The sequence below is a fragment of the Neodiprion virginianus genome, chromosome 2, assembly GCF_021901495.1.
Source record: "Neodiprion virginianus isolate iyNeoVirg1 chromosome 2, iyNeoVirg1.1, whole genome shotgun sequence".
Taxonomy (NCBI): domain Eukaryota; kingdom Metazoa; phylum Arthropoda; class Insecta; order Hymenoptera; family Diprionidae; genus Neodiprion; species Neodiprion virginianus.
Genome location: NC_060878.1, coordinates 39545822 through 39573092, shown reverse-complemented (window position 1 = coordinate 39573092; position 27271 = coordinate 39545822). Strand labels below are relative to the sequence as shown.

The window sequence follows — 27271 nt, the reverse complement described above, 5'->3', positions numbered from 1 at the left end:
ATCCAAGTCCGTCGCGCGGAGGGTTCTCGATCCATCCCTCGTCCCATGTTGTACCTATCGGTGAATTACGCAACAAGGGGTGAAAGTTCACGCACAAATAATCGACGCGATCCTCCGGAGCTTTTCCGACGTGCCAAAGAACAAAACCCCTCTTCTGTTACATCCTTTGGCACTTCACCTGGGAGAGGTGTACAATGAACGCGAGCAGCTTTCCTCACCCTCGACTTTTTTTTACCCGCATTGTGTACCTCGCACGATGTAAAACCCGTTGTTGCTGAAAGATATGATGTAAATCGATATCGATATTGAAATTTATCACGGGCAGGCTTGTTCCTCGTCGTATTTGAAAATTTTCACGTCGAAAGGAACGCTTGGAAACTAAAATTTATACAGTCAGACGCAGGCTCCAGAGATCGTGGATGATACCTGATGACGGGAATATAATTGAGGAAACCGTCGAAAAATTACGAGTAGCGATATCGTATTGGACCGTATTTTATTTATTTTCATCCCCCTGCCCCCCTCATCCATACTCCTCGCGTCTAATAATACAGTCTCTACTTTTGAGCTATTAACTTTTCTTTTCTTTAAACTGCCAAATGTACATTATTTACTTGGCTCAAGATATTCGGTTACTTACTTTACTTTGTATTTTTCCTTCACACGTAGACATCGTTATATATACTCTTGATTTTATTCCGTTCTATACATCGACAACATTGTTTAATAATATTATTATTATATATCTTTTCACTTTTGCAGACCTCGTTAAACTTTTACAACCATTTTTGATTCATGATATTTTATAATACATTATGTGTATAATACACAAGTACATGATGTAACTTATCCACATACGTGACAAATAATGAATGTAGAATTCTTTCGGTAACGGTACGTGTTGTTCACGTTGCCGTGTTACCGTTGTCGTTATCGTTATCATTATCATTATCATTATTATTATTATTATTATTTTCCGAGAATACGCAACGAAAATGTCGACGATCAATCATTGCGAATGTTTTCAATACCACGTCCGATACACGCAAGTTTATATCAGTAAACAATTCAATAGTAAACCAGAGTCAGTTATATGCGTTACAAGCATGCAATGCGTGGGATGGAACGAAATATCCAATATTTCCCAAACCACTCGCGTTGGTAAAAAAAATTGATCACCTCAAACATAACAACGTTAATCGCGAAACAGACATGATTTGTACTTGAAAATAAATCTCTTCGATGACATTCATGCAGAACGATACACGTAATACTTTTTAACGACCAAACTTTTTTTGTTGCATTTCTCATCGATGCTCAATGTCTAAGTCGTATGTTCTTTTTTAAGAGGGTGCCTTGGTCGATTTCTACGTTCGCGTATCTCAAACTGTCATTTCATGATTTCTGCATCAAATGAAAATGTATCTGAATTTATTTGTTCAGAATTGCTTTTAGAATTGGCTGTTGAGCGATTTATCGCGTTTGAGATACATGGACTTCGGTATTTGGAGATATACAGACGTATGTAAATAATCAATAGAGATAGTTGTAACGATCTAATTGCACGTGTATAGCGTATGGATGATCGGATGTTTTTTTTTTTTCATTCGCTGTACACGTTATTCAACTTACATACTATGAATTTGATCAAAGGTCCCAAGGTTACCATTTTAGCGTCGATATATGCTTATCCTATTATAATAATATGTTATATTCTATTATTCTATACCTACTGATAAACTATAGTTATAATATATGCTACAGATTTACACAGTCTAAGGTTGTTGGTCTCAATTATTGACTTAAACAATGCATACTACACATATCTCATTCAACACGCGATGTTTACTAGAAACCCACAGTTTGAAGACCTCACGTATCTTCATTAGAAAACGATATAACGTTCATCATTGCATAAAACCGAAGCGAGTCTCGTTGATACGCCCGAAAATTTATGCTTTTAATTAAACCCACAAAAGGTGAATAAATTTTTAGCATTTTGTGAAGTTTCGTTCGCCGGTATATGTTTGATTTTATTTTTATTCGTTCATTTTATCTATAGTACCAATTATATTAAAGGCGTTCGATTCGCTCAGCGAAATTGGAAAGACTGATTCACTGTTGTATAAATTGTTTATACGCAGGCATTCGAAAAAAAGGGGGGAAAAAAAATTTAAAGCGTTACACGATGGCGGTTGCGTAAATATGTTGAAAATACGTATCCTCCGGCCCACCGTAGAAACGTGGGTTAAAAATTGTAGAAGCGACCGCTGAATTCCCAGATTTCGATATAATTCCAGATGTTTGGAAATACAATATTTACTGCGACTTTTACGACGACCAATACTATCGATTTAATACCTACTCCATTTGGCACGGGATTCGTAGAGAATGCAGCTGTCGGTGGGTTTGCATAGAAATATTATATCGTAATCAATTTCTCATACAAAAATATCATCTCACTCGCGTTCGAAGACCGAAGAAAAGACTTTAAGCGAACTCGTGGATATAAAGTGCGATAATTATAAACGGAACGGGGGTGGAATCCTCTAATTCAAAGACACACCGATCAGGGGCGGGGCGGAGAGAGGGAGAAAGAGAGAAAGAGAAGAGCTTAATTACGATGATATAAAGATATACAGAAGAAAGAGAGAGAGAGAGAGAGAGTGAGTGAGAGAGAAAAAGAGAAACATGCAGAGAAAAGGAGAAAAGGAGAAAACGAGGTCCAGACGTCCGAATGGATAGTCTTAAAGCTTTCGCACTCGTTCAGCTTCCTCTTCTTCTAATTCGTATTTTTAGGTTCGCTCTTTGTTTTTTTTTTGTAAAAATAACAGTTTCTGTGCGCCACGTTTTTTTGTGGCTGGATGGACGTCATCGTACCTAACAATATAACGACTATCTAGTATTAATAAGTGCGTTAAAATTTCTTTCATGTTACATCGTAGTTGCGGTTGTGGTAGTGGTAGATAATGGATATTTCTTTGTATATCGAACGCTAATTCACCCCTACGTTTCAAAGCCGTCGACCCAAGGATTTCCAACGACGTGCAAATGACGCGTGGGGCGTACGCCTGTAATAATCTGGCGTCTGAAGACGAAGGGCAATTGCGCACCGATTGCTTCGTCGATGGTATGAGTCGGCTTCAGGGCTACGGAGTGTGTGTGTGTGTCTGTGTGTGTGTTGTGTGCCTATACACATTTTGGCTCGCGAAATATTTGCCTACCTTCGCCCGGCGAAAACAACCTTTACTTGCTTCAAAGTTACAGCTCTGCGGGTTATAATTTTCACCACGCTGCCTGCAACCTGAGATAAGATGCTTGACGACGGTGTGAAGGTAGCTTGCGAATCTACCCGCCATTGTAATATCGTAATAAACCGCAGTCTAATTTATTTGTCAAACCGATCACGCTCGTCTGCGTCTATTATATTTCTTGATAGGCTATTTTATTGAAAAAATATATTCACGTTATTATAGATTATTCTTACACATCATTATCAATATATGTAGGTATGTATTCTGCGTTTTTAGTGTCAGGTTGCGTTTCTCAATTATAACCTTATTCCATGCTTATTTCTGTTTCTTCTTCTTCTTCTTTTTTGTGTATTCGATCTGAGTTCATAAATTTTCAGAGCCTAGACGGCTTACCCGATGTATAGGTTATATTTATTTCTTATACCGAGCTCCAACACTGCTCGTATATTACAGGAAAGGAGAATTGACGGTACGATGCTTGGTTCTTCCAATTTGCTCAGTTTTTTTTTTCTTTTCCTTTCTCTTATTTCAACAACCCGGAATGTAGGAAAAATACTGCTATTAAAAAATTCTGTATACAAAGTTTAGTCGTTATATAGGATTCAGTTAGTATTTTTGTATTATATTATTATAAATAGTAACATGTATAGATTTTATATTTTATAATTTTGAAGTTTTAGCGTGTATAAAAGGCTTATTTTGCGCTATTCTCTTCGTCCGTGTATTCTTCTTGCTTTTGTTCCCTACAGTTTCTCACACTTTTATAGACACGATCATTTTCATTGATCGACGAATAATTATAATCGATCACCCGCGGGATGCGGAAACAAATTTCTTACCCTAACCGTAAATCGACTTTCATTTACATTGTTTCATACTTTACGTTCGTTTTCTACCTTCAGAAATCGAAAACGAGTCTCCGGAATAGAATTACTTTAAACAAGGTGAACTTATACCTTTTCCCTGAGATTAAATTTCTACCCTGAGACGATCATCCGCATCGTCGTTGCTGTTTCGTATAACACGCGAAATTGAGTTTCCACAAACTGACAGTACGGTATTATGAGAGCTATTTTTTATCACGGATTTCATTTCACACCTTTCAGAGATTGGAGTGTGAAGATTTTGTCGCCCCCCCCCCCCCCCCCCCCCCCCCTATATTCACACAAGCTTACCCATGACATCGGAATTATTTATATTCTGAACTGCGGGAATCCACTGTCGAATTAAAAACTTAACTTCGAAGAGAACTTGGCCCTGTTTTCGCATCCACATCTGGCGTTCGATTAATCAATCTGATTCAAAAGAGAAAAGAATATATTCCTTTGTCTCAACGATCCCACCGTAATTCGTTTCAATTAGTAATTCCACCGCGGATTTGTATCCTCCAGATATAACAACGGGTACCTACAACTTTTCCGTAAAATCATATCGAAAACGGAAAATGAAAGAATCGAACCGAAAGTAATAAATTTGCATTCTGCAAATGTCCGCCAAGGATGAACCGATCCGTATCATCGACGGCGTCGGTGGTGCGGAAATTCTTCCGGCTAATTTCCGTCGCGGAATACCGATATCGTATCCGTACAAGCGTAATTAAACGCAGGTTGCTCTGTAGGCGTGAACAGCGTCCGGCGTTTTGCTGCACGACGGCATTTGCTTGTCGAATTGGCATATCGACATCCCTCTCTCGCGTTGCACGGCAGCCGGTTTGCCGAAACTCTCGCCCCTGTCGAAATGGCAGATGCTCATCCCCCTCTCGCGCATCAGAGGCCTCGCGAGTACGTCGGTGCGGTCGAAGTGGCAGATGCTCATCCCTCGCTGCCGTTGGAGCGCGGGGTTCAAGGAGCGCGGAAGGTCCGGGAGCCTCAGGGATTCGCAAAAATTTTTCGCCGATTCCCTCCCCGCGCGCTTTGGCGCCTCGCCGAATTCACCCGCGGCGTTTTGCGGCCCGCACTCCGCCATTATCAGCGTCTGAATGTCAAAGGCGCTCTTCGCGCGCCGCGGCGCGTTCTGCGGCGGCAAAAGCGACATGCTGGAACCCACGAAGACGCTGTTCTGCCGCGGCCTCGACAGACTCGATCCGCAACCCGTGGGGTAGACGATCGGGTGCTCCAGACAATGGATGTTGAACTTGGAGCACGCCCGGTGCTGAAACAGCCACACACAAACACACCTGTAGGTATCCCACGTCTCGAGATTGAACCTTGGGCAAGGCGGTTTTTACCACTCTTCACCCTCCTCGAGTGCCAGGACAAGAAATTCGTGAATGTCGAGGGGTTTGTTTGCCAAAAATCGATACTTTTCGTCAATTCGTGCTTCGAGCGTTCCTCAAATTAGCGCATTCGACGGGTACGAAGATCTTTTTAAAAGAACAAAACGATTCATTTTATCTCTAAACTGTTTTTTACAAAGTCTGAAACAGGTATTTTTTTTCATTTTTCTTTACAGCCGACTCAATATTGGCATCCTTTGATCATAATCCAATATCGTTGCAATGTTGCAAAATTGAATATATTTAACAAAGTAAACGTGATGAAAAAGAAGTTCAGCGGTTCGGCGAATTTTTGAAACACATTTTTTTCAAATGATTCAGCTCGCGTAGAGTGAAATCGAACCAATCTACTAGATTTGCTTGATTCTTTCTTGTTTGTATTAATAAAAAAGATCTTCCACAACGATTTAATAAATACCCAATGTACGACTATCTCGTGATTGAATAGATAAAAATATCGATTCTTGACCAGCCAGCCCACTCAATTATTGTTAATAATGAAACAGAAAGCGAAAGTCGTAAAACCATCTGTATAATTTGAAAATCATAAGATTGCTCGTCACCTAGAGAAATCAAAGGAGAAGCAAAATTTGATCAATCCCAATTAGCGCAATACTACATCAACATGCATTTTTCTTATCGATATTGCGGCAATTAAAGGTAGATACAACGATCATTCGCCGTGCACTTTTCATCACTATTATTCCCTTTTCATAACGCGAGTATGTCTTACACATTTTTCCCTGCTTGTTTTCCGTACACAAAGTACCCGTCTCTACGTCGGTCGAGTGCGTCTGCAAACGCGCGTGCGCGGAGTACGGAAAGGGCCACTTTTAACTCCTAGAAGCGTTGCGCGCATGCGCTGTCGCGATCAAATTTGACACTACGCGACCCTAACCTCAATTCCGTGATACGGGGAAAAAACGCGTATCATACTCTTGCTGTATAAAGAATGAACATCGTGCGCAACAAGGAGGCAACGGTCTTTTCACCTCGCGTATATTTGAAATATGAGTCGTAGGTGAAGTCGAAAACGAATATCGGAGACTTACGCTCCACCCGAAAAGACCGAGGAGTTTGCCTCCTCGTTAAACAATATACTATTTCTCGCCCTCCGCAGAGTTGGGGAAAGTCAAACGGTCCTCGCCCGAAGGTGATTCCATCCACTCGTCGAATCCCTTTCTTGCCAAACCGTGCAATATGCGCCCCCGCAGAGATAGCCTTGCCCGATTCCCGCTTATCCGAGGCAAACCGGCTCCTATCTGCCGCAAATGATCGCTTCGGAAAGCCGCGTCCTGCAGGTTCGCAGCGCGTTACTCGGCCTGATTTAGGGGAAACGAACCGTTGTCCTTCGAGTCCCGAGGCGCTGGGCTGGGGATGACAAGTGAGATCCACCCCCTGGCTACCCTCGTACCTTATGCGACGGATTTTCGTCGCTCGGGGAAATGTGGTGGCCAGTTTATCGGCCTTGCCTTGATGCGACGTGACTCGAGCCTTTCGAGGAGCGGATGTAGTTTATTTTCACCGGACCCTAGCAATTTTCGACGTGAAATTTCACACCCGCCGATTCCTAGCCATTCCATGTCCGACGTGGTGCTACTATTTTCTTCTCCTAGGTATACTTTTTTCTTGTTAATCGTAGAATCGTTTTTATGGCTCACGAATCAATATCGTGTATAGTGTACCTTTTATATACCTCCGTAGTATATCGGAAACTACTGGTCGTTGGAAAAATTTATTGTCAATAATGCGTTTCAATCATCCGCACGAGGGGTTTCTTCAGAATTTAATGTTTATTGTTTTTTTTTTTTTTGTTTCTACGAGGAGAGAAATAGGAAGTTGAAAAGTACAGCGGATTTTTGTCATTTGATAAAATAAAATATTGTTTTTGTCTTGCGAATTACTTGAACAAATTGAGCCGGTTCAAAGTTGTGTCTAACAGGGACCTTGGAACTATCTCGGTTAAATTAGGGGGTGCAAAATAGGAAAGCGACAGATGGTAGGTTCAAATTTCTGACTAATGGAGTCTTGTTAGTGAGATTAAATTTTTGAGAACATTATAACTACACTCTTGTAACGTAATCTTGGTGTTGATGAATTGCCAACACAGCCTACAGCGTGACACGTTCCATGAAATTTGCGGTTTCGTGTAATCCCGACGGCAGTAAAAGTTCCAAGCCGTTCTTCTCGTTTTTTTTAGAAACTTTTCACAGTCAATCGAGTTGGCCCGAAGGCTCCGAACTCTTTGAATTCACATCAGTTCCATTCCGATAAAATGTGTTACAAATTTTTCAGTTTTTCTCGTATTTTTCCGAATATATCGTACACATGTAGGTACGTTCTACATACACCGGATGTTAAATAATTCCGAATTCAGAGACTGTCGAGGGGATGAATTTTTCAAATTAACTCCATTAGACTGAAATCGGGTCTTGAATTCCGCTCGACGTAAATCCATATGATTGTTTGAACGAATTTCCCTTCCGCAAGATGAAATTGAAAACGGTACTACCCGAGTTGTCGGCATTTTGAATAATTGTACGACACGAAACTCCCATTTATTATCAACGCCATAACCACGCGCCGAATGTTCCCCTGAAAATTTGTCTTACTGTAAAATTTCCCTCCATTTAATGCAAACGAATAATCATCACTGCAGTGATATACGCGTGTCGCGGATGAATTTGGCAAGATTCCACTTGTTCATTTTTCGACTCTCCGCGATTTATAACCTCGCTAGGAAATCCGGTTCGCACAGAGATTCGCGTAACGTCTACATGCACGCGTGTATAACGATAAGGAAAGGGGTGGATTACTGCACTGGCACTGCGGATCTGGCACGGAATTTGAATACCCGATATTGTCTTTCGACTTTTTCCTTGCTGTCTATGCTTTCATCATCCAGTTTTATCCAAGCGTGATTCGCGGTTTAAGAAATTTGTTTCGAGGGCGACGTTGCGTCGTTGAAAAACTTACGCCTGAATTTTTTGCCGCAATTTTATAGGCAGCGATATTACCTTGCGCAAGAAGAATCGTCTGCTGTTCTGGAACATTGAATCCCATGAAAAAAGGTGGATCCCTATTACTTTGCTCACTCCATACTCCCAGAATATAATATGCTATATTATTCAGACGCAGACGACTGCAGATCAGAGCCTGACACGTGAACTGATTCGCAATACGCGATTACCCTTCTCGCCGATGAAAACCGATTCCAAAAATAGACGGGAATTACTCACAGAATAACGTTTATCATCAGTGAGCGAAATACACGATAAAAAAAAGTCTTCAAACTCGCAGCTCCGCGGAATTTTCACAACATCCATCGATTTACAAATTTGTTTTTTTTTTTTGTTTTTTTTTTTTTTCACTTCGTTAATCGCATTACGGTGGCCAGGTCGAAACGGTAAAAGTAATCCCGCCGAGGATTGAAAAGAGGGAAAATAATATGGTGTGATATTCGAAAGGTACGAATTTCAATCCACTTTGCCACCCCCACATTCCACCGGATCTAATTTGCGAAGATTAACTCGTCAGGGTCGAGAGTCAACCCTTGTCACGTATTCCATTTGTCGTTTCCTCCTTGATATCCCGGACGATAGCCGCACGTTGAACAAATGGATTTTGTAATTGCACCTTTTTTAACGTGACAGTGTCATTTCGAAGCCGGACAGAAGAATTGGAATCGTTTTTGAGAGGCACGGAAGCGCAGGGAAATTTAAGCGGTCGCGACGGATTGCCAGATAGGTGTGTGAATATTTCATATCTCGTCGTCGATTTTACCAGCGAGTGAAGCAATAACGTATATACGAGGAGGAAATGGAAGGGGAAACGATGTCGACGTGAAAGTAATGAGGCGGTCACCGAGAAGGTCGGGATTTATTTTACGATAAATGAATCGCGGTAGAGAATCGAGGCCTGAATCCTCCGCGATTTTTTTTTTTTCACCCCTGCCGGAAGCCCGGATTGAAGGATTTGATGAAAAATACCCAACAGGCAACGCTTTACGCGCGGGTCATCTACCCCTCGAAATACCAACACTTCGACTTATCGACCATGTGATAAAGTGGCGCAATAATAAGAAACGTTCGAGCCTTTTCGGAGGATAATCGTTCCGACCGTTCGTTCCGCCATCCGCGATTAGTCTATCCGAAAGATGTGATCCGACAGAAAATTTGCATGAAAATCACATTTCTTCAGAGTCGCAGACTTTTAATACTAAAAATGCAATTACACCGGTAGTCCAAAATTCGGAATACATTACGCTGTGCGTGTACGTATATCGGTCCGCTTTAATCGCTTGGTAATGAAAAAATTTACATTTCTATTAACTCCTGCGCGACATCGTCGACGCGCGATAAAAACGACGTGTTTATTTATTTATTTATTTTTTTTCTCGTACCCGAGTTAATGTGGTCTCGGGAAACCGATTCGTGGCTTTATATCGAGCGATTGAAACGGATGTAATGTAATACGCATATACAAGGTATAACGTGAGGAGAGGAATAGTAAAAAGGGCAACAGGATTATCGATCCGATTTCTTACGCGAACCGTAGATTATAAATCGGCGAACAGAACGTTCGAGCGAGCTTCTTTGTCGTTCGTTGATTCGGAAATTGAATTCCCCTCAACTCGATAATGCGGCTCGCGGAAATTCGCCTCGGCGAGACGCCTTTTGTAATACAATCGCAATCCGCGGGGACGTTTTCAATTGGCAACTAAAACCCTGTCGGGTAGAAATTTAAACAACCGGTTGCACGCGGCTGACTTACCTGGTAGCGATGGCCACTAAGCTAAAATTAATCGAACACGACTCGATTGAATGGGTAAAAATGAATCGATTAATCGATGATTTCGTATTTTTTTAAACGATGCGTACGAAAGCAAAATTATGTAAATATCGGTATGCAGTCTTATTAGCGGAAATGTTTTTGTATGATTTATAGCTTGATTCAAAATATTTTTCAATTTCATGTGAATATATTCACTCATCTTTCACTTATCGTATCAAATAGGTACTCAGCAAATAAGACAATTATAATAATTGATACTCTGATCACATAAATTGATAATGCATTGCGTCGTTCATCGGAGTAAGAAACAAAAACCGATTGTGAGGAAAAATAATCGAGTTTAAAAGTTAATCAATTATACTCGATTGATCGGGGAAAAATAATAACGGATCTAATCGAAAATCTATTACTTCTTATCATTCTTATTACCTGGACCGGGTTTGGATCGATCATCGCACAGCTTTGTCTGTGCTGCTGCTGGAACTTGGGCTGATACGGTTCCAGCATTCGGATCTTTCCCCATCTGTTGAAGAAGAGCGCGATCGCCGCCACCCAGAGCACCAGCACCAGTATCACGATAAGAGCTTCCTCGGCCCTCACGACGACTCCTCCCGGCTCGACTGTACCTTAAAAATTCAAAATCCGTAGAATCTGCCGCTTGCCGTTCTTTCGTCAAGCCTTTCCTCGTGGTTTCGCCCCAATTTCACCCCCACCCCCGAAGCGGTCGAAGCTACACGTGTACGACGGCCGTTCATTTGCGATAGACTTCGATTCGCTCGGACTCGTCACCGCGATGTTTGTCGCTAAATCGATATATTACTTTTTTTTCTCCTTTTTTTCGCGGGCAAATGTCGGTGATTAGGTAAACGTGTTTGTGTATCCCAGAGGAAGGTAAATTGTATTATACTAACTTGGCCATTTGATCAGTTTGGATAGTTCTTCTCGTTCAGAACAATCGTACATTTACGCTATCTCCGAGTGTGTCAGTCAATCAAGCAGCTGTAATCAAACTTCGAAAAGTTGTTTACGACGAGAATATTCGATCGAAATCACTTGACGTACATTTTTCAATTACATTCATGAATTTCCTTTTTGTTTACCGAGTAGTCGACGATATAAGCAACTGGAAACAGTCCTTAACTTACGAAGCTCACCTGTATTGAACAAAGACACTTTTTCTCTGTTCGTTGAAATAATCAAGCCTTACAGAGAAGTGACATTTGCGAATTTGTTCAACACCTGGGAAAATTGAATTCTTACGCGAGAAAATAAAGTTACAGAATTTGATTTTGGCTTTTTACGGCGTTCTGCAACGGTTTATTCAACGGACGAAAGAATAAAGGTAAAAGAGTGTGAAATAAGCAATCAAGTACCAGCAGCGTTAACGGCACAGATTTTTTTCTACCGAAAACTTTTTTCCCATTAAAAATATTAACGACCGTTTCAACGAATGATTGGATCTTGCGCGCATTGCGATCGCGAGAAGGAATTGATATCCCCTTTTTCCAATTTGAATTAGTGAAAGTACGACAGCTTATCGCCTCGCACCGTATCGTAAATTCTAATATCGACGTTTTATCCGTCGCGCAGCCGTTACATGAGGTACTAAATATTGATGCGGGGTAAAAAATTATCGCAGATATGCCAAGCGATAATCGATTTATGAGTTATCGTTGACAAGGCACGGTGCATCGTATTAACGGGTTAAAATTAAATCGGGCTCAAAGTCTGTAGCGGGTCGCGTTTTAGAGATGCAGGCTGAAGTCTAACTGTGTAAAACGTAAGTTGTTCAAGAAAAAATTGAATGAATAATGGAGGAGAAATTAATACTCGGTTCATTTAGCGTTGACTTGAAACGACTGTTTTAAACAGGCCGAAAGTTGCCGAGACGTTGCACGTTCATAAAACAATAATCGCTGCACGTGCGTAAAATTAACCAACAATATTCCAATTCGAGAGAAACGCCGGCGTAAATTTCAGTACTCGGTTTTAATTTTATTCATTATTCATTACAATAAATTGTAATACATACCCTTTTGAATTCTTCAGCACAAAGGTAGAATGAAAACAACCGATTTACAAAGGGCAGGTGTCAATTCGATTCACACCTTCGTTATACGTACGCGAAAATGTGTTAATGGCGGTGATTTCACTGAAAGTGGTCGAATCGATCCGCAGAACCTCCCCTCGATATTTTCGCTATAAAAGGAGTAACTCACCCCCAGGGTAGGTCGCGTTCACTTCCGGCGTTGGGCTCGCGCCTGGGTCCGGAATTGGGCCCATGATAATCGGCGGAACTCGACCGTCGATATCGAACGGGGCCTCTTCCAGTTCCACTTCGATTTTCGTCACGTCATCTTTGAGGAAATAGGGTAAAAAAAATGTAACGCTTTAACCAACCTACGTCGCGATGTTGTATCATTCCAATGTCGATGAATACTTTCCCTCGAATACGACGCGGAATTATTAAGCTAGTAAACCCAATGGCGTGGCGATGCATGCGGACTCACCGTCAGTCACCTTGTCGTCTCTCTGAAATCCCGGGTCATGTCGACGGTTCGTCGAGAGGCTAGAGCCGTCCACGATGAGGCAGGTGGCCGCGGTTTAGAGTCTGCGAAAAGGAAACGGGCTACGTTCAGGCTAATTAGAAAATTAGAAATTGGGCGAGTGCGGGTGAAACGGAGTCGACGTGGGTGAAATATTATTCGAATTTAAGACGGGGGCTGCGGCGAGATGGTGAAACGGAATTTAGGCGGCAGCAGGTGCTCGTAATCCGACTAATATCAGCCCTGCGTTAATCCGAAATTCATACAACAATTACAAAGCGGTAATCAAACATAGTCGAGCCTCCCTGTTGAACTAGCTCTGGCCATCTGTTGTTCGAAAGCCGTTCAACCGTTGATATTGTCCCGGCTATCTCGACTCTGATAAAGCAATTCGTAATTATGCGCTGCACGTACGAACCTGGAGAGGAATTTTTTATGTAGAGGAGTAAGAAGCCGACCCGCGAACTCGGATCGCGAGGGGTTCAAACAAATTGCCGACATTTTTCAACCCTCTGACTCACGTAGATCAACCGGTGACGGGTCAAATTACTCAGGGGGTCTTAAAAGCTCGTCGCTAATTGCGGCGTCGCCTTCTTCTCATTTATGTTTATACTTGGACCGAGAAGCGTCCGCGGGTGAAAAAGCGATCTGAAAACGACGAGGCTGCCGAGTCAGGCGTCCCACTCCTTTTGCTTGAGGTGTTCTCTCGACGAATGTCGAAAAACCCTTCTGCAAAAAATGAAAAAAAAAAAAAAAAATCGTAAGCCGCAAACGATTTTAAGATGCTGGCTTTTAACCTGTCAGAGTCACCCTCGAGTCATCCGTTTATCGATAAACTACTCAATTTCCTCGTGAACTTACAGAGACGCTATTCTACGTCGGCTTAGACGACTTTCAATTTTTAGCCGAAAATCGAAGCCACTCAATGCCCGCAGACTACGAAAAACGACGCTGACCTTTCCTTAAGCAGGTTTGAGAATTTTTTTTACCCTGGAGCCGGATCTGCGGAGTTAGTTGAGCCTTTTTTTTTTTTTATTTGACTGAGACCTAATTGGATGTCTCTGAATTCGCCGAGATTCGTTTCACGATGTCTCGTGTTCTTTTTCCTCAATTTATAAAGAAAAGTTACGAATAATTACTTTACGTTTTGCGGACCTTTCCAAAGCGAGTATACATGTTCCTTAAAACAAGACGATAATATTTCTTCCCAGTGTATAATATTTTATTTCCATCAAAGAATATCCCGCTTTGTATAAACCACCAAACGAACGTGGATAATATTTTTTAACGATCAACACCCCGCCGTTTTTCAATTCATTTGGCGCGCTGGTCCACGATGTGTACATACGTAGATACGTTACAGAAAGCAAATTGCGCCTTTCGTTGCGTCGTTCGCTTGAGGGGATTTTCCTCGTGTTTTCAAACAAAAGTTTAACAAATGGTTACGTAGCCGAGTGTAAACCGTGCGGGGTAAACGCGACCCGAGGGTCCTGTTTGCACTCTCTGAAAGCAGGTTTAAAGGGGTGAGGTGAGTATCCGTAATGTAATCCAGAATTAGTCACGGTAAACGTTACGATAAGGAGCTATTATATCGGCGGAAGAGTCTGGCCGTCTTAAAAATTTAAGTAAAATCTAAAAAAAAGTTCTATTTACCGGCAGAGTTGCCCAAGTTCCACCGCAACCTAACTCAAGGTAAAGTGTTTATGTATACATTATAACGCGCGTTTCGCGTGAGGGTAAAATTTTCGAGGAAGGATCAGACGACGCGATTTACATGAAAAATAGCTCGCTCAGCGTCGGAGACGAGGAATACAGGATGGGATGTATATCCTGTAAAAATACAACGAAAGATATAACGATAAGTAAACCCGGGAAAGGACCTCTTACCTCGCGGCACGTAAGCATTCGTCCTGTGCCGAAAAAGCTCCGCGATTCGTTGCGATGACGAATATTTCACATGCTTGTATAGATATAATGTAGGCATAACGTATCCCAGACGATCTGGAAGACGGACGAATCTTCTCGTGAATTATACCCACTCAGGATTTCCCCCGCAAATGATCGTTATAATCCTCCAACACACGAGGGGATGTGGGCAATTGCATGTTGTTGCGTGATCTCGAGTCCGAAGGGTTAGAACATCAAAGATAGTTTAATTGGGAAAATCCCTTTGAGAGTATTTTTCCGGCGTGTGATGGTTTGAAGGGAATTTCACGTCGGATTTCGCGCGGCTAAAATCCGAAGTCGTTGTTATATATACTGACAGATATATTTTCGTTGGAAGAATTATGGCAATCGTAACCGAAAAAAACGCCTTCTATGAACCGATTGAACCTAAGTATAATATCGTGAAAGCACATTATCTGGTTGTTAGATGACAACGTATACACTCAAGAATGCATACGAAGAATCGATACAATATAATCACAGTTTAGTGCGTCATACTCTGAAGATAAAAATTTCCACTAGATACACTCTTATAAGCTTAACTACTTTTAACGACGAGAAAGCTTACAAGCTTAAAATTTAGTTTTAAGTACTTAATAACTGGAAAAACGCAATCAAGTTTACATGTTTCGTCTTGAGCGCTGTCTAAGTGCGTGCATGTCGACTGAAAGGAAATATTCGATGCTATTAGACTTTGAAGATATATTAGATATTTTTGCAATTTAGACTAAAATACTGTACTAAGCGTTTCGAGGACATAATCAGGCGTGGAAGTAGAAATTCGGGCATTCTTTCGGTGCTTTAATGCGTCAAAGATGATCGAACCGTCTCCGTTCAATCTTTTATTACAGTATGAAATATTTCACAAGGTTTATACGTACCGTGTGTCGGCTTTAATCTTTGTTTAGAAATTTTTCAATTTCAATCGCAGACATGTAAAACCGAAATGGAGAAAAAGTATTCTGCTCTTGAATCCCGCACTGAATATTATAACATAAGTATACCTACGTACAGTGAACCAACTTTGTACCGACATCAAATTCTTTTTTCAGCACTGCAGCGAAAAAACTTGATCAATTTTTTCGCCATACCAACTCAGCAGTATTATTTTCTTTTACACCGAAAATTCTTCTCGCAACGTTCCTCGGCCAGACAGATTTTCGTCATTCCGGCAAAATAAACCGCGTGTCGTTATAAGATACGGGACGAAAATTCTTGGAAGACGATTTCTCGTTTGGCAGAAACGGTAAAAAATTAATCAACACCCACACGTATCTTGTTTCTTCCCAACAACTTGATGTCAGCAGCGCAGCGCGATTTCAAAACTGGGTTGTCCATTCTGGGCCAATTTCATACCGGATTAAACGCGACCCTGCATAATCCCATTCGCTGTGTATCATGATCACCGGCAAGCCTGGTTGCAATGAGATCATTCCACGTCTGCGCGACCAGGGCGACAACGCAAAGCCTTTGAAACGAGCTGGGTTTGTGAGCCGAATTCGAAATGCGTTTGCAACAGCCTGCGAAGGGACGGCACGAAAGAACAGGCGTCGTAACAACGGAAGAGGAGTTTCGTGAGCGTGGAGTTTAAGGAATGAATGCGTCTTGTTCCTCAATTTTTCGGAAGAACGTTATTATTCGTACGACAAGAATAGAAGGGCGGAACTAACGGCGTTGATTAAATAACGCGGCACGAGCTCGACTTCCGACAGCTGGATCGTTCCGTTGCCTCTTCAGTAATATCGCTTTCCAATGAACCGAGAAATGCTGATCGAGGTAAATTTGATGCCACTCACCTCGGAATTGCCCGAGGCTTATTTCAGCTGGCGTAAAAGGGCTCCGACTGTAACACGAGCCATTAATATAATTGGGCTGATTCGCAAATAATTAGCCCCTTAGGGCGCACCCTTCCTTGTAGGTTCCCAAGGTACTCGTGATATTGCGCAAGCCTTCACCAGGGAATCATAATAAGAAGCAGCTGCCCTTACGTTCTGCTTAACTTCTTGGCAACGAACCGCGCCGTAAGACGGCTTACGTTGGCACTAATTTAGCGGGGATAGAAAAGGAAAACCAATTATTCCTAGCCTTAACCTCATCAACGCGATCTCTCCATCACCTTTGCTTTTATATCCGACTGATTGTGAGATGAAATCACGCACGAAACGCGAATCGAATCGTCGGAATTGTTTAACTTGGTGAAACTTGCGTCGAAGCCGTTTTCTCACCCCAAAAGTTCGACAGTTTTCCTACAGACTGCACGATCCTCGATCCACATCCTCCACTCTTCTCATACGATGTTAATTCGCTGGGTAAGATTCACGGCTCATGAATCACTTTCGAACCCTTCTCACCCAGTTTTGAACAAAGACCTTTCCAAGCCATAAGCTCTATAATATTTATGATTTTTTTTTTTTCTATTGATTTGTCTCCAAAACGGATAAACGGATAGAAATAATTCGGGAGTTGAAAATTCATCGTAAATTCAACCCTTCGTTCCGAGGAAGAAGACTGAATCTTTCTTCTAATTCAAATAAACTAGTCAAGTTCTTGACTTTCTTTTGCGACTTACGATTAAATCGAGTTATCGTGATTGATTGAAAATTTGAATCTACTCGTCGAATCGTCACCGATTCTGATTATTTGAATGGAAAAAAATCCTGATTAAATTTGGGACGGACGATCTGCGAAGCTCCCTTGTACTGTCATTTCCACAAGTGAGCCCGCACCGACCGCTTTTCACCCTCCGGCGATCATTGCGGTTCCGCTCTCTAAATAACTGAACGCACATCGTGCGCCTGGCACTCGGGATTCCAAACAGCGATCGAGGGTAACGGAGTGTCTTGCAGCCCCGGACACATCACGGGGATGTAAACAACCACCGCTGTTCCCCAAATGACGTAGGGAAGGTCCTCCGGAAGGTCCAGAAATTCTCGGCTAAACCCGAGCTTGGCTAATTTTGTGGCGGTAGCTTTACTAAGCCCGATGAAATTCCGCGACGTCGTAACGTCGAGTGGCCCTTGTGGTTCAATTTCATTCTGGGGAATTCGATGATCGATAGAAAAATAAAACGTGCTGCGTGAGTAGATTCCGTTGAAACAAAACTGCGAGTCTTTATATTTTTTTTATTAAATGCGGACGGTGGTGATGTATGGGGTTTTTATTCGACTTGCAAAAACTGCGCGTGATAAATTCTTGGGGAATTACGTGAGTACGTGCATATTTGCTCTGGGTAAATTTTAGTCGCAAAACCCAGCTGCGGATACACCCTCGGTTTTTATTCGGTGTTTCCGTTTCTTTCGGTTGACATTCATCCCGCGTCGCGCGGTTACGCGGATTCAGTTATACGTGGATTTCACATGTAGCAACGTTGTATCTCGTGTACGACGCGAATTTACTGCCGTTGCATGTACGGTATAATCTTCTCCGACTGTTATAAGCCCGCGGTTCCGTTACACGAGCTTATGCAACGCGTTGGCCTCCCACTTTCGTGTCTGTTCAACATCCTCGGCAATAACATGTGTATGCTTAGTTCACTAATCACCGAATGTCGCTAATGGGTACAAATAAGGAGAAGAAAAGTGACGATAATAGAGGCAAGAAAGAAAAGATTGATATTATCTTGAGTGATTCTGTCCGAAAACAATCAGAAGATGGACACAATTCTCGTATTTCGTGAGCTTTCCTTGGACCGGCTGCTGCTGGCACGCATTCATTCGAATTTCATATCGGGCACATATGGGGAATTCCATGCAAACTCGACCAACGTCTGACCCTCGCTATTTTTGATTTTGTTCAAAAATGTTTGCGCGATTGTCTCAATTCTGACACAGTATCCTGAATAGTTTCAGATTTTTTGTTCAACCGGTCAATTGTTTATAAATATTTAAAGCTATTTTGAAAACGACCATTGTTTATGTTCTCAAAAACTATATTTTCCATCCCGAACATTTGCAGACTGGGAATATTTCTCTATGCTTTTTAGAACTTGTCGTTTCTTTTTTCATCACCCAAAACATTTTTCAAACGGTTTGAAAATTCCCTAAAAATTCTTTAACTTTTGTTTTTCACTTCGATTGGTTGGGTTCGCCTGGATTTTCCCATATATATGCGCAACAATCATTGCTGAACATTTTGGGCGAGGAAACTTTGATAATGTCAAAACTTTCCAGATATACCTCGAGTTAATACTCAGGGAAATATTGAAGGGAAAAATAATATCTGGCCAAAGCGCTATTCGGTCATCATTCATTTCCATTATTTAGCACCTGCGAAACGTGGAGGTAAAGTTTCCCGGCGAGATGATAACGAATTAGTATTATAACGGTACGCGCAAAACTTTGCCCGAATACGCAGCTGATATTGGACAAAGTACGCAGCGTATATTTATTACGTACGATAACTTTGCATACAGCTCTTATATGTAAGTCGGTTTACGATCCAGTAAAGAAGACTTTTTATACACCAAGTATTATACCCCGCGCGAAACGTGTCAGCGGATCTGCCTTATCCGAAGATCCGAATCTTGGCTGGCTCAGCGGTTGGTTCGGTCGATGATTGGGTGTAATGTCGTTCTCCTCACGATCAGGGACCACGAATCAGCACGGTTTATTCAAGACGTATCTGTCAGGGATTTATCCTTTGTTTTCGCGGGACGAAATCCACGGTGATCGATGGCCGTTGGCGGAAAAAGGGTCATTGGCACCTCGACGAACCGGCGATAACTACATCAATCGCAAATATAACCACGAATGGCAACAACGGTCTTTGTGCCAATGGTGTTACATCCATAATCGAACATTAAATTTCTGAAACAAGAAATTTCAGTTCTCGCTATAAATGGAAATTGGACTACAATACAATTTACGTTCTGTACCATAATTACACGGTTTATTCACCCGAAGATATTCTCTTTATGCCGAATGCAGGGTTTGGCTGTACGATTAAAGGCTCTTGTGGCATGTTAAAAATTCAACGTTTAAACAAGGAGATCGGGTCTCACTCTTCGGAGACCCCGTAGTCTATTGCTTGAATTAGAAGTACGGTGGCGAGTGATACAAACCGAAATAACAGTGTCTCCAAAATTGCTTTAAACGACGACGAAACTTTTTGAAAATACCGACCTCGTTACATAGAATTTCGGTAAAGCTTTTCACTCGTTTTACCGACAACTGCTTCGTTTCGCTATCAGCGGTACACAAATTATTTGACACGTCAGATATTTTCATACCTCTCACCCTGTTCATTCGCGTCGAATAACCCAACGGAAACGCAAGTGTGTCGGTGACCTCGACCAACCAACCGCGGAATTCGATTATTTCCCGACGGTATTTCAGTACATACCTATACATATACGTGTGTACATTCAGGCGAGAATTCAGGCAGCATGCAATCGAAAGTGGAGAATATCCCAGGTGGATTATGTTAGCCGAAGCACGGGCGAGGAATAGGGAACGGCAAATTGATCAGTCTAGGCTTAGCTCTGTGCCTTCATTTTCCGCTCTGCGTTGACTGCGGCGTTGTCCGACGCCGCGACGCGTGGAATGCACTCACTCTCGGCAGGGTGAACTTGCAAGCTGCTGCACTTGCACGCGGTTAAAGAGCAAACTCTGCTATGTTTGCAGACACATCGCGGTTCTCCGCAAATCGAATTTTGGTACGTATGGATATGCATGTTTCTGCGAAAGGACGCATTATTCTGCTCGCCCCGAATCTCGCGTTTGCTCGGTATCTATAAAATCCGCCGAGGGATTCCTTGGCGCTTTCGGACCGACGGACGATGCTTTTCGACGATTTCGCTGCTGCGTGATGGGCCATAGGGCGCTTTTTATTTCGCTTTATCGACTCTCGTTGCTGCTGCGAAAGCACGCGAAACTGGTGGAAACTCATCGTTCGGCCTCATCGACTTCCGATTCGTATTTTATGTTCAACTGTACGCCCTACACCGGCTTTACCTTTGACCTCGGCGCGACGGAATCGAAAATTCCCTTTCGGTCAAGCGCGAGGCGTGCCTGAGGCTCAATCGAGCGAAAAATTAAATTAAGATTGAATTTGCGTTGTGCGAACGGAGAACTTCGCCGTGGATTGTATTTTCGGAAATAACACAGCTGATTTAGCAATAAAACATCGCGCGTTGATACAGTGAAGAAAGAGTATAAAATGAGAAAATAATCCCGGCCTTCTAGTTTATTATTCTTTTCAAATCTGTTTCATTTATTTCGACAGACCGAATCTACCACCTCATTATTCTCCTCTATTCGCCCAGAATGCGCGTATATGATACACGGGGGAAAAAATGGGAGCGTTGAATTCGTTTCGTTTTTCATTTTGCGTACGTAGACGTTGCGATTCATGCAAAAATTATACGACAACTCGTTGCAGGAGTTGGATGAACAAAGCGTGTGCGAAAATCCGGAAAAATGTTTTTACTGAAATTCTCCATCAAGGTCAAAACATCCGGGTCAGACTTTTCGATCACGAACTACGTCGAACCCTTTATCCCCCTGCATTGTTAGATCGGAGCAGCTTCCTTCCCGTTGTAATTCCGTTCTGCGGTACAGTTTCCCAAAACACAGATTTCACCCTCGCGCTTTGCTGATCGCCGCGTCTAATCCTATCAAACTTTTAATCGGATCAACACCCCGGCAGGTTTCAAGGGCGTGGCAGATGTCTCGATTAACCGGAAGTCCCGGACCACCGAAGGCTTTCGCGTGTAGGCAAGCAGCGTCGCCGAGAGGTTTCGGCTTTTTTAAGCGTGACCCGCCCGCCATCGTCAGGGATCCTCTTCGCGGGAAAAAAAATCCTGTTTTCTTTTTTCCACTCGAGAAACTTGGCACTCCTCGCCCTCGGCTCGTGAAAGTATAGAGTTGGCGAGGGCCAGAGGGTGACGAGGTATCTCATTTATTACACGTACCGAGATAAGCTTCGGGTCGGCCTTCAATTTCCACGCCGGCAACGCTTTTCTCAGGGAAAAACTGCACTTCGCAATGCGAATTCCGGCCATTCCTCGATCCTCGGCTTCCCGCATACACGCACAGACACCCACACGTGGTCTGGAGAACCTTTCCTCATTCACGGCGCGATTTTTCCCCGAAGGAAAAGATCGATGGACGTTGAATACGCCCGCTGAATCACCCTTGAAAAATGATCTCCGCTTTCTTTTATCTCGATTTTTGATCAACGGATAGATCGCGTGTAAAGTATATATATAATGCATGAGAGGAGCGAGATGGGTAGGTGATTTTTTTTTTTTCCTTTGTTTGACTTTTTGTAAATCTCACACGTGACCCTTTGTTACATTCCGTGATCTTCCTAAAAAGCTCGGCGAGCTGCGGCCTGCAAGTTGTGTTACGTGTATATGTATATTCTTATACACGCGGGACTTCTGAGAATTTGATTTTTCTCTCTCAATTTTCATTTTCAGCCTGCGGTTTTGTGGCCGCGCCGAGATGGCACTACGTCTGTTAAATTATGCACTGCCCCGATACTACAAATTAAGGAGCAGAGAAATCTAATGTGTGTTCTTCGCCTGATATAAGTACACGACGGTACGGGCTGAATCAAGTCCCGGCAAAGTTTAGCGTTCATTATTTTTAGCCAATCGATAGAATATCGATCAGTGGATGTAGCATAATGCATAAGCTAGTATTTCGCATCGACCACTCGGCCCAGGTTCGGCCTGACTAGTGGAATACATCCTTAAAGTTAAAAGGGTAGAACCCTTATCCCTTGCTTCACAGTACGTCGGATGTAATATCAGTCCGTTGGTTATTCTCTTCCTCGTGGATTTTTTGCTTCGCCAAACACGTGCTTATCAAACACACGAGAATCCGGTTCTTTTTTCTGAACTTGGAAGTCTGCGATGGGCTTTTGAAACGGAAATTTGGTTACACCGGAAGAGCGTTAAGTATAATCATAGTTCGTACGCGCAGGGAAAACCTGAAAAACCGGGAAAACTCGGGGAATTTAAAAAATAAGACTGGAATTTTGAGTCCAAGTCGAAGAAATAAACTCGTTCTTATACAAAGTACTATTGCTCTTGAGAAAAAAAAAGATTGCACGGCGTGTATATTACTTAATACGAAATCTTCTTTCGTTTTTATCTTACGGAAAATCCCAGGCTAATGTTTGTAAATTGATAGTCAGACGGTAAAATATAGTTACCAGGTAATATTAAAGGCATCAGTTTTAATATGTAAAAAAAACTTTTCATTAATCTGCGTCATATTTCTTGAAAGGTTAGTGGAAAAATCCTATTTCCAGGCTGGAATACGTGGAAAACTCGGGGAATATCAGGTTCCAAAAAACGTACGAACCCCGATAATCTACCATAGCCGGTCTCTCGCATCCCTTTGCAATTGCACGAACTAAAATACGCGGAGAAAATTAGCTACAACAATGATGGCTATTGCCGAACTTGCGAGAACTAATTTGGTTTGCTGTCTCGAATATTCGACTTGGTTAGCCAGGTTAAAGAAAGCTCTATCTACTCCCCAGTGAGTCGAGTTAAGTAGAGAGCAGAGGCGGGTAATTTTGATAAGAAACTCCACAATTAAGCATTTTCACCCTCGATTACCCTGCAGCCGCATCTCGACCCAGCTCAGGTGAGAATAAAACGAAAAGGGAGAGAGAGAAAAAGCAACAAACCGCTATCCCGTGTACAATCTAAACCTACGAGTCGCGGGATTCGCGGCGACTGTCGGATGTAATAACAGGCCTAAAGATTCCGCCGAAACAATACAGGATCAACAATGGCGGCCTGAGTTGATTAACTGAAATATAATTTGAACCGGGTCCGGGAGGCGAGATTCTCTCTGGCGACGCGGACGCGAAGATTGCGACGCGATACAAATTCGCTCCCCGAAGACCGATCTCCCTTGGGGAAAGAATTTAATCATCCGAAAAGCTGTATTGTGTTTACATGTCGCTATTTACGCCGTCTACTTTCTGCATGTAGGAAAGTCTTGATAATCAATCTCGGTGTATATTTGCCACGAGAATCTTGTGATGCGTCTGCGATATCTCGGACCTGTCAGATTCAGGCCGCCTTCCGCATCGGTGTGCCACAGTGTTTATCCAAAGCGCTCGTTTGGCTAGGGAATTTGACGAACCCAAATTTTACCGTTCACTTTTTCCATTTTTAGTGAAAATATTATCAATCTAATTGATGATATTCAGTGAACTGGAAATTATTGGTGGATCGATGTCGAAGCTTCTGGATTTTTCGACACTATAGAATCATACACGTAAAAATGAGCAGAGTAACAAATATGGCGATCAATGTTTCATTTGTCACCACAAATTCTTGTTCCGAGCATTTTGTTCATTTTTTTTCTAAAACAGTTATCATTTTTTTAATCCAAAATCACATTTCTGTCGCCATTTTTGATCGCCGTACGTTGTAAAGTTGAAACAATTTTATTTTGTGCGTAGCTTGTTTTAAAATTAATGAATTCCGAACATGGTCTTCTATATTGCTAAAACATATTTGAGAGAATGAATATGAGAGATCACAGTGTCAAATCTGCACGTTCGAAAACGGATAAACATAATTCACGAACTTGAGCTTTCGACGAAATGTTTTTGCTCGCTAATATATTTGGTAGCTGATAAATTCTTGTATAAGACACGACGAGTTGATTGGAAAAATGGAACCGAACGGTGCAAGCTTCGGAAAGATGGGGATCATTTTGACAGTGAAATAAAAAATGAACAGCGAAGACAGCGAAACGCGCTGGAAGAAAAGTAGAAGAAAGTCTAGTTTTTATTTATCTTGGATTGGCACAGGCGGCACTCTAAAACGTTTAAAAGTTTGATCGGGTCAGACGTGACGTGTGAATAATCAACGCGTGGTATAAAAACCTTGACGTCTACGCCGGTATGTATCCGAATAGTAGGTCGTTTTTTGAACGATGTTCAAGAATTACATGGCCGAGAATAGACCGTACTACATACACCAGATAGTGGGTAAAGTCGCTGGCAAGACGAGAGCGTTTCGGAACGAACGAGGAGCGCGGCATAAATGCGCGAGTTTTAAGGTACCGCGGTGGTTTAAACTAAAGAGAGTCGAATCGAAACAGACGGTCCGTTGTTCGGTGGAAAAGCTTTTTCACCACCGTTGCACGAAGCTCGATTATGTACCTTGTGAAAATATTTAGAAAACGAGAGCCACGCTCGTGTTTGACTTCCTCGAGCTTAACGATCACGTGACAGGTATTTAGATGTACGCGCTTGTTCGGCGGGCCTTAATTGAGGACGAATTGAGAGAAATTTAAATTCGTCGACTTGCTGATTCACCGACGATAACTACCTAATTTTTCACCGCCTTTGCCAGAAACTTACGTGAAATCTCCAAGGAAAACGCGCGAGGAAGCGAATACTTAGAAGAGCATGGAAAACGCCCGCTCGTTTTAGCGGCTCGTGAATTAGGGTTGTTGAAAAATTAATTCGCCAAATTTCGCGTGCACTTGATGATTAATCGGCCATGTATTTATCGGCACTTTGTACAGAAATACGCTTGACTTATTGGCCGCTGTTCAAGAGCTGCAAGCAGCCGGCAGGCAGACTCGCAATTACCGAGATTAAGTCGACCTTGCGACATATGTTCTACGTATACCGTAAAGCAGCCGAACGTATCGTGATCCGCATTTAATGTAGCGGTATTAAATTCGCAGCAATCGAATCTAGCCGAATTTAATATCCGCTGCTCTGCACAAGGGCGAAAAATTTCACCCTGCAGAAAATGTCGATGGACGGGTTACGGATGATATTATAAATTCGGAAACTTCGACCGTCAAACTCCAGCGGCATCTGGATTTTCGGGTGGCGGGTTTATATCGGTGCGCCGAATCTCCATTCACGCAATCGAGTTTAGCTTAGGCCGAGAATTCGAGCAGACCTTTCAGAAATACGTCCCACCGACTAAATAACTCTGTTAGTTGCGAACTAAAGGGGGCCGCGTCTCGACGGTGTTCGAAAGATAATCTAGACTGGATTTGTGTACATTTACAAGGGTGAATCAAATCAGGGTTGCGTAAACTCTGACTGGGTCGTTTGCATCTCTCCTTATCGGATTGACTCGACGGTGCAAAATTAAAATAATCTCGGTGAGATAATTTCGGAATTGGCAAAACCCGACGCTAGGGTTATATTTCGTGCCTCTGTATTTTTTTGCGAGATCTGATGGTGCAATAAAATGAGAAACGATACCGCATTCAAAGATTCGATATGTTGTAACTACAGAAATGTACCGAATCCCGTTTCACGACTGAACGTTAACCGTTTTAACGTTCGCCGGCGGAGGATATCAACCGGCTATGAAAAATGAAAGGGGTAACCCATACACAGTGACAAATGTAGCCACAAAACGAGTGGCGATAACCGTTTGACGATTCTCTTCACCGATCGTGTAGCGAATCGCCGATTTGCGATACACGCGCGAAATTATTGCGATCCGAGGTTTTATTCATCCCGCCATCAATCGGTATTAATTTTTGATTGCAGAGAGGGAGAAGTAAAAACGAAAATAAATGAACAAATGTTTAATATTTATACATACTTAACGAGCAATTTAATTCCACGCCGCAATTAAACGACCCCGGATTATTATCTCTCTATCAAACACCACGACATTCCGAAGCGGAAGCATTGCAAAATTCGCAAGGAAATGATTCGGTATTAATTCTCCAACCGCGTACATCGTGCAAAAAATAAAAATACAAAAATGTATGACGGCAGGAAAAGAACGCGAAGGTAAAAAGACTTTTGTCAAGATGTAATTTACCGACTCTCCAGTCACCGGAAGCCCTTCGGTCCAATCGGAGTTGGAAGTTGACTAACGAAGGCAGGCGAACATCGGACGAAGTTTAACAGCCTTGCACAGAGAGAAGTCCGATGTTCAGAAATAACTGCTGCAAGACGTACAACGTTCAGACGATTCGCGCGCACGGCAAAAATCGGCGCCGAGTCCGCTGCACTTTGGAGTAATAAAAATTGTAAAATTCGATCGGTCCTCAGATCGGCACGCGATAAAATTGGCTTAGAGCTTCAGGGACCGGTTGAAGGCCGCGCGTTTCGCTCGTAAAATCGCGCCTACTACTCGGATTTCGAATTTCCGTCAGCGGTCCGCGCGAACTGAAGACCTCCACGTGACTGCTGGGGAAGGTTCGGATCCCGCCCCGAACGGCGATGGGTTTACATTCAGCCGGATGGCAGCGGCGCGCATGTCGCATCGAGGGTGAGACTGAGACGGAATGCTGGCTTGGTAATGGACAAGGACGAAGACGAAAGGGGCGAAAGAAAGTTCTTTCTTTTGCACTTCGAGGCGTGTATGTATGTATGACTCTGGACTTTCTACCCTCGCGAACAATTCCAGATTGAGACTGCGAGGCAGATGAATAGACCCTGTCTGCGGCCAGACGTCCATCTATCGCCTTTTGGTACATGGTGCGATACCGTCG

General features: G+C 42.6%; 1 protein-coding gene across 7 annotated transcripts; it reads right to left on the bottom strand.

Moving 5' to 3' along the window:
* Positions 1-1514: 1514 nt before the first annotated feature.
* On the bottom strand, positions 1515-26951 carry LOC124297842 (uncharacterized). Of its 7 annotated transcripts, none has more exons than XM_046749164.1 (5): positions 26596-26951; positions 12834-12934; positions 12543-12680; positions 10753-10949; positions 1515-5405 (listed from the first exon to the last, which is right to left on the bottom strand). In XM_046749164.1, the coding sequence occupies exons 3-5, from the start codon at positions 12604-12606 to the stop codon at positions 4851-4853; spliced, it is 816 nt and encodes a 271-aa protein (XP_046605120.1). In that variant the 5' UTR covers positions 12607-12680; positions 12834-12934; positions 26596-26951; the 3' UTR covers positions 1515-4850. The 7 variants fall into 7 exon arrangements, with proteins under 7 accessions (XP_046605120.1, XP_046605125.1, XP_046605122.1 ...); XM_046749169.1 differs by having other exon boundaries at positions 10753-10943; XM_046749166.1 differs by having other exon boundaries at positions 26600-26951.
* Positions 26952-27271: the final 320 nt, after the last annotated feature.

Excerpts from the sequence above, each read along its gene's own strand:
- LOC124297842 (XM_046749164.1), bottom strand. The coding sequence starts at position 12,606 with ATGGGCCCAATTCCGGACCCAGGCGCGAGCCCAACGCCGGAAGTGAAC. Across the intron at positions 10,950-12,542 it reads GAACGCGACCTACCCTGGGG|GTACAGTCGAGCCGGGAGGA; the intron begins GTGAGTTACTCC and ends TGAATTTTTAAG. Across the intron at positions 5,406-10,752 it reads TCGATCCAAACCCGGTCCAG|CACCGGGCGTGCTCCAAGTT; the intron begins GTAATAAGAATG and ends TGGCTGTTTCAG.